At 42.2% G+C, this 8147-nt stretch overlaps 1 protein-coding gene across 1 annotated transcript; it reads right to left on the bottom strand.

Annotated features, from left to right (window-relative positions):
* Positions 1-2902: 2902 nt before the first annotated feature.
* LOC133899188 (uncharacterized) lies at positions 2903-7542 on the bottom strand. Its single transcript, XM_062340157.1, has 11 exons — positions 7096-7542; positions 6767-6934; positions 6578-6652; positions 6395-6447; positions 5496-5646; positions 5287-5397; positions 4435-4561; positions 4189-4289; positions 3722-3860; positions 3296-3348; positions 2903-3170 (listed from the first exon to the last, which is right to left on the bottom strand). Exons 1-11 carry the CDS (start codon positions 7231-7233, stop codon positions 3093-3095), a joined length of 1194 nt encoding a protein of 397 aa, XP_062196141.1. The 5' UTR covers positions 7234-7542; the 3' UTR covers positions 2903-3092.
* Between the last annotated feature and the right edge of the window lie 605 nt (positions 7543-8147).

The following is an 8147-nucleotide window of genomic DNA, read 5'->3' as shown; positions in this document are numbered from 1 at the left end:
AGCGAGATATAGGCATACCAATCGTATTCAATTTCATATAGTCAATGCAAAACTCAATGACCTCCTTCATACTCCATCCTTGAGTAATGCAACCTTCCGGACGACCTCGGTTACAAACATATTTTGTTCAGAACTCCCATGAACCTTTCGAAAGGATACATCTGATGCAGAAACACGGGGCCGAGGCTCTCTATCTCACAATGTGAACATTTAGATGTGGTATTATATAGAAAAATGTCGAAGGGAAAATAGTCTCAAACTGACATATAGTATGGACCACGTCTTCATGCAGTTTTGCTAGTTTGTTCAGATCAATGACCTTATATGAAATTACGTTAAAGAACGAACACAATTTTATGATTGGGTTTCGGACCTTATCCAATAGAGTACCTCTAATTGCAATGTAACACCCTAAATTTTAATTTTTACAATAGTTTAAAATTTTTCTAGAATTTTAATATGAGTTGCAATTTTGTTCAATAGAAGAAATTAATTTCTAAATTTAAATTTGACATAGGTTATATAAGTTTGATGCATACCGTCATAGTTGCAATAGGTTTTTATGCGTGAAAAAAGTTTGCAAAAGTTTGCTAGAAGTTGCTCGTTTAAAACCCTTTTTGAAAATAGCTTAAAATCTTTAAAAAAAAAGAGATTTTAAAATTGATAAATCCTCTCGGGCCGATTCTTCGTCCCCAGCCCAATTCTCCTCCCTCCTCCTCTCTCTTTCTCCCCGTGTGGGCCGGCCTCTCTTCTTCCCCGTGCTCGCCCTCTAGGCCAAGCTGGCCTACGCCCACCCGAGATGATCCCTTCCCCGCCCTGTCTCGTTGCCGCCTGGGCCCCGCCCCGAGCCGAGCCGTTGCGTCGAGCCACCCGGCCGTCACATCTTCTTCCCCCCGTCGCCACTAAAACCACCCCCAAAATCGCACGTCGTCTGTGTAAATCGCTGCTTCCCTGGTCTGTTTATTGCCAATTAATCACCACCACCATGATCCCTAGCCCGCAATCATGAGCTCTCGACCGTTTCCCCCTCCTTAATCCCTCACAAATGTGGAAACCGCTGCATTCATCTCCATTAAGGCCACCAGCCAATCTCTCCGAATCCCAGCTGACTCGTTGCTTCTCTCGCGCATATAAGCCATTGACTTCCTTGCGATGTTCCGCACCCATTTCATCGGCTCCCACCACACTTCCCGCTCGGATTCCTCCTCGGCGCAACGTTCTTCTTCAACACCGGTGACCTCTATCGTCGCGTTGTTTCTCCATGTCTAAGCCAACATTGATCTCTTTTCTCCCCTCTTTGGTATCGCAGGGCCGACAGAGAAGTTTCTCGTCGCTCCTCGGCCTACCTCCGCCGCCGAAGCACCGTCCTCGCTGTGACCGAGCTCCTTCGACCGCCCCTCTCTGTCATCGGCCGCCCTCGGTCCTTCTCCACCGACATGAACCCCATGGTGAGCTTTCCCGTGTCACCCTCTCTCTGTTGCGCCACTTCCCATCGAGATCCGTGGTTCGATATGCAATTTCCGCGCTTCTCCGACGCCGTCTGACCGCCACCCGTGTCCGCTTCACCCGGCCAAGCCCCATCAAAACCCAGCTGTCCGATCGAGATCCAACGGCCTGGATTTCATACCCCTTCGGTTTATGATTTTGGTCCACTGGTTCACAGTGGACCGGCCTCCAGGCCGTGGTCCACGGGTCCATGGACCTTTTCCATCGACTTTTCAATAGAAAAATAACTATGTTTTGTATTATGACGTCATAAATAGAATTTTCAGTAAAAAATCAATTTGTTTTATTCTCTAAAAATCAAGTAAAATTTGTAGATAGGCCCCTAAAACTTCAAAAGCTCAATACTTTTTACTTGTAGCTCTAATTTGAACGATTTTCACGCTCAAATGTTCGTAGCGTCGTGTATAATCTTTTTATAGGTTTTTTTAACCTAGTTTTTGTACTATTTGGTATAATGTTCTTATAGTTTCTCTTGTGCATTTTTTCCAGTTTGTCGATTAGGAGGTGATCAGTTCGGGAATCTTCAAGATCAAGCTTTCGAGGATTTTGAGTAACTCTCCGCTGAAGGCAAGTATCCTTGAACATTTTTCTCTGTTTTAGGATTCATGTGTAGCTATTTTATTCCTTCTATGCATGCTTGTCCAAATTGGAATCATATGTTAGAGTTTACTAGCTTTGGTTGATTATTCCTTGTCACCGTTGTTTAACCATGGATCAAAATGGGTAGTATATACTAGTGCAGTCTTAGTTGGAGAAAATGTTAATCTTGACTAATACCTATGCAATATAAATCAGGAGTGATAATCTTTTGTAGTAACATGGTATAGAGGTCCTAACAGGATGGTTGGTTTGAGGTGATGCTATACAGTAGCCTTGTGTTTGTTCATATATGGGATTCTAAGAACCGATTTTTGAACATATAACCAAATAAATCCGCACAATCACGAGACTTATATGGGTATTGCCTGGTCAACTAATTAGCCACTCCTAGCTCTGTGACCTTTTATAAATTCAAATAAATTAGAGTAAATTTTAGAAAAATAGTTTGTCTTTTTTGGCCCATTTAAAATTTGATTATCCGTAGTTTTGATGTCATAGCTGAGTTCTAGACGTACAGGCTTTTCGATCGATTGCTTGTGGAACTAGGTGTGTCGCGCTAAGTCTAATGTTGATGTGTACTTTTCTTTTAGACCATTGAGGTCGTTGATGTAATAAGATAAACATGGTAATAAAAGATATTATTTTTATTATTTACTTATAATATCATTATATGCACGTAACTTGATATTGGCATACATATAACCACATTCAGTTTGGTCTTAAAGTATTGCCAGTTGGGCATCCACTGTGAGATTATTCTTCTTCTAATCTATAGAATATGCATGCTAATGTGAGATATTGTTATAAGGAACAATGTAGTACGTACTTCTTTAGTTATTGGCACAATAATAAGTAATAATTGAACAGAAAGCACAACGTCATCCACAGAGAATTATTGATCTGTGTCATAGTTATACAGGTACAGGCTGCTTTCTTATTAATTATTACCATTCCTGTATGGAAAGCAGAGGCAGGCGGTGACCGAATCAATAGCCAACCAGGCGCGGGTCTTTGCGATGAGGAAGGCCACTCCGAGCCCCTAAACCTCTGCAACCACAACCAGCCTGCAAATGCATTGCACACCACCACCATTGTAAGATAAGCAACCATGGAATGGAATGCACAATTATTTCGTCTTCAACTTTTCTTTATTTACAAGGGCCACAAATGAATATCAAGAGGGCCTTACCACTTGTGCTGCAAAAGGCAACATCTTCTCCGGTGGCATCCCAGTGCATAAACCTAATACAAAACAACAGAACAATTAGCCGTACCGTATAATAAAGAGTTCAAAACTTGTCTTAGTAATCAGCATTTGTAATTAAAAAAATGTACTTCCAGTCGGAACCGCAAAGAAACAACATTCAGATGAGCAAGGTGGGGCACAGGACGTGACAGTACAAATAGGGCATGTACTGTATGTGTTTCGGTGCTCTAAGGTTCCTTGGTGGGTTAATGGAAAGAGCATTATGCAATCATAACGGTACAAGTGATTTCTCAAAAGGAAATTTACTTGCTCCACTAACAAAAGAAAGTGCGGTGAAGTACTGGCACTGAACAAAACAACCAACGATTTCAGCTATTTGGCATGAAAAAGGAGAACATGCATACTGACCGTATAGAACTGCTCCAATGAATGCATCACCTGCACCAGTGGTATCTATGAGCTCTTCAGGTGGTATAACTTCGGCTGTACCTAGAAGTAACCTGCCACTTATGGAGCCTACTCCATCTGCACTAATTCTCAAATTTGACTAAAACAAGGACAGAAGCAGAAACAAATGAATTAGGAAACTTCCTATTCAAAATTGCCAGACCAAACATAACGAGTCATGAATTCAAACAGAGAGCCACTAATATACTCCAGACAATGTGCTAGACTAGAAGCTAAAAAAACGTGTGTACTTCCACTTCTTTCATATTAATATTTTTTTCTTCAAACCAAAGGACTTCACTTTGTTTACAGTATTGTAGACATTTTTTAGATATAGTGTACTCCAGCTCCTACCCTGTAACTGTAGTTCATTAAGTTCAAGGTGATATGTATCGAAAAACACACCAATCCCATGTAAGGTGTCATACCTTGGAAGCAATGCATTTTGGCACGGTAGAATTCCAATCAACTTTCTGTTCTAGTGATTCCAACAGAGCCTCTACGTCTATTTCCTGTGACTCAGAAGCATCTGCAAGGTAGTATTTTTGTTCCCAAAAAAAAAAAAAAAAAAAATCATCACTCAATCCTTTGCCAGTAGAATGCATATCCCGGGTATCTCTGTCTTATCTAAAATGCTTAGCTAATATTGACATGCAGACCTACAGTAAACTCACCTGTCATGCTTCTATCAAGCATTATGCAGCCTTTCTCTCCCAGAGTCACAATAACAAACTTTATGTTCGGTAATCTTGAAAGCATGGACACTAATGCAATTGGATTTGATGAGGCTCCTGTCCAGGCCTGCAGGTTTAGATTAGGTGAAAACAAAGTAACCTACAAGATATAGCAGCCTAAAAATGCTGAACATACGCCTAAGCCTTAGTGCTCCAAAATATGCATCAAGACGGAAATTCCGTTGCCAATCCACCTAATTCAGTTGTGCTAATCCAACTGCAAATATACACATAAAGCTTAAACAAATGCGGAACTCCTCATCTAAGGTGATGCAAAGGCTTACATGCCAACATCCATGAGACAACGTAGTTACATACACTATTTTCTATTAGAATACATTATAAATCCAATAAATGTATGATATTTTGAAAGTATTTTTCAAGACTAATCTAGACACATGGTTTTCATGTTTCGAAACTAAATATTTCAAAAGCTATTGATAGTCAAAGTTCCAAAAGATTGACTGGAACCTTGTCCAAAAGATTGACCGGAACCTTGTCCAAAAGGTCATGTTTGAATGACCGGAGGGAGTAGCATGCATATAGACTAGAGACTATGATAAAACAAAGCCAGTTTTCATTCCACATAGAACGATACTGGGTCTAACATCATGAAAAGAAGTAAAGAAAGCAACCTCCTGCCTCATCCATGGGAAATGTAAGCACTTCACATTTATACAAGGAGAAGTTGGTCAAGAATAACATTTTTGACAGGAAACAATGGCCACACTAAATTGAAAGAGTCATTGGTAGCACTGAGCAGTTATGCCCTTTTGCAATATGGCAAGTTACCTGAGGAAACTTTGCAGAACATACAACATAAGAAGCAAAATTAAGAAGCTCATCCAGTCCCTCCCTTTTTTTTTCGGCATCAATCAGAATAGGAATTTTTCTTTGACTTGCCTGCACTGGATTGTTCCATGAACAAAGATCAATCTCAATAGCAGCACAGAGAACAGGAGGAAATTAAGCAGTGACATTAATACAACAGACAATATTACCTCTTCTGCAACAACCAAAGCTGTCTCATGCAATCGTACATCAAAATAGACAATGTCTGCACCATCTAAAGCGGCCGACAAGTTTTCCTTTGTGAGCTCCTCCGGCAACATTGGGGGATAACCAGGAGTGTGTATACAAGTCCGAGTTTTCCTGAAAGGCGAATGGGGAACAACCGAATAAGGCAGTAACAGAAATGGCCTGAATATTTTCCTGGTGACAATTGGATGTCACCTGTCCGCTGCCATCAATCAGTACAACTAGTCTGATTGGCGCGCGTATACCGCGCCCATTTTTATTTTGTTGTGTAGAGCACGACAAAAGAAGACTAAAAAATTAAGTTCACAAATTTTGTACATTTCAATGTTTATTTATAAAATTATTAATATTAAACACATTAAATTAATTATAGAGAAAACAATAGTACTTTTATGCATGCACGTAGTTTTAACATGTAGGTGAAAATAATACTAACCTAAAAAAAAGTTTTCATATTTTTTTGAGTTTTAGATATTTTTCTTTGCATTTTAGATTATTTTTAGCTGATTTATTAATGTAACTAATATTCATTTCGATATTTTTCTAGAATTTTTGGAAAAGAAAATTACATATGTATATATACGTATAGATATACATGTATATGTATATAGCAGTGGGCCCTGAGTATGTATATATATACATTCGTATAGGTATAGATGTATATATACATACGTATAGGTATACATGTATATGTATGTATATGTATATACATATACATGCTCAGGGTCCACTGCTATAATAGCAGGCCCCTGAGAGGGTGCCAATTCCTTCACCGTTAGGATATAGTATTGATGTGTTTGAGCAAAAGGACATCTTGTTCGGGAAGAAAAGGAGGGGGATAAGATGTGTCAGTTCAACTCACGTCTGGTTATCCACAATTATGTAGGTGAAAGGTGAATTTCCATCCTCTGCAACCTGAAAAAGGATGCATCGTGGAGGCATTTAGAGTCGTCGTGATGAACTGAGCTTGAGTAGTATGCTACCGTGTAATCAAGGGCACAGCATAGCAGTAGCACTGACTGAGACATGGTGACATGATGCATACCAGGATGTAGGATGTGTCAACGCCATCAGCTTGCAGCTCCATGAGAATGTTTCTTCCTTGAGCATCGTTAGCTACCTGATCCCAATTCGATTCTAATTAATTTAATTTATTTGAAGAAACTAGCAAGGTAAACTCTTTAGGGAAGGAAGAAAGGGGAGAAAAGGAGAGGACAGGGACCGAGGGACGGACCTTGGATATGATCCTGGGGGCAAGGCCGAGGCGTGCAGCGGCGGTGAGGGCGTTGCCTGTGTTGCCGCCTCCTTGCACCTTGAGGGTGAGGCTGCGGATCTTGTCGTCGGGGTTGGGGAAGGAGGCGACGGTGGCCAGGTAGTCCGCGGAGATGCCGCCGCAGCCGAGCTGCACATGACATGTACGTATTATTCCTTGTTGTTCTATAGAGAGAGCGTAAGAGCATCCGGCGGCGGTGGCGGCGGCGGCGGTGAGTAGTGAGCAGAGCAGAGCGGTGACTAGTAGCAGCAGGAGGAGGATCGAAATCGAATGGGATCGGAAGTAGGTACCACGATGGGGTTGGGGCTGTCGGAGGATGAGGAGGACGCCATGGTTATGGTGACGGGCGGGCGACGCCGGTGGCGGTGAAGAGGAATCGTCCGCGGAGGGGTGGGCAGCTGCAACAGCAAGGCCTTGGTTGCCACCATTTTGCTGGACTTGCTTCTTGTCGTACGCGAGCAATAATGGATGGATCGAAAATTCCAAGAGGATGGGTTTGTGCAGTGTGCTTGGTTGCTCACTCTAATTTAATCTAATTGCTCGTCGGAGTAGCTGCCGCAGTGCGATGCGCTCACAATCCAATGCAATGCAATGCAATGGAGGGAGCAGAGGAATTTCTATTCGGATTGCAAGGCGAGCACACACCAGTCCATGTCCAATCCAAAGGGAGAGGTAAGGTCGATGAGAGGCTGAGGCTGACTGACCCAAATCCGATCCATCCACCAGCCATCTCTCTCCCCATCCCCTAGCACTCGTTTGGCAAGCAAGGAAACCGTGGGGAAAATATATCAATACGAGAATAATGGTTAACAATAGCAATCAAAGGCTCTTCTAGGTCTTTGGCCTCTGCACTTAACAAGAGGTTTTACCTCCAGAGACTGTGGACTCTTTTGGGCTGTCTCTTCGACGCTTACGTGGTCCTTTGAAGATTCAAAACTACAATAAATTTTTTCAGAGCTTTCGGACTCCGAACTCAGTAGGAAGCCTTATCCTTAGAGGCTATAGACCCTTTCGGGCTGCCCCTCTGGTGCCCATGCGATCTTTCGAAGTCTAAAGACGCAGCTGGCCTCTGGAGATAATATCAGGGAAGAAAGGACACCCTCTGCAGCCGACCTGACGCGAAGTGACGAGCAATTAATGCCAGTGCAAGTGATATCCTGACACCCCAACACGATGCAAGTCGTCCTGACACCCTAGTAGAGCGGCGCCGGGCCGTAATTGGCAACCGGCTCACCCCTCAGCGGGCAGACACCTAAATAGTTACCACGGTAAATATTTATCTTCTATGTAGGGTAAAAGGTAGTTATCCAGGATAAAATCTAGTAATTCGGTCAAGTCCTAG

Source organism: Phragmites australis, chromosome 18 (genome assembly GCF_958298935.1).
Source record: "Phragmites australis chromosome 18, lpPhrAust1.1, whole genome shotgun sequence".
Lineage (NCBI taxonomy): Eukaryota > Viridiplantae > Streptophyta > Magnoliopsida > Poales > Poaceae > Phragmites > Phragmites australis.
The sequence above is the reverse complement of the archived record's forward strand: the minus strand, read 5'-3'. Positions and strand labels throughout refer to the sequence as shown.

What these genes read in the sequence shown, in the direction of transcription:
- LOC133899188 (XM_062340157.1), bottom strand. Translation starts at nt 7,233, where the DNA reads ATGGTGGCAACCAAGGCCTTGCTGTTGCAGCTGCCCACCCCTCCGCGG. An exon ending in TTGACACATCCTACATCCTG is followed by an intron (nt 6,448 to 6,577) that starts GTATGCATCATG and finishes ATCCTTTTTCAG; the next exon opens with GTTGCAGAGGATGGAAATTC. An exon ending in TGCCTTTTGCAGCACAAGTG is followed by an intron (nt 3,171 to 3,295) that starts GTAAGGCCCTCT and finishes ATGCATTTGCAG; the next exon opens with GCTGGTTGTGGTTGCAGAGG.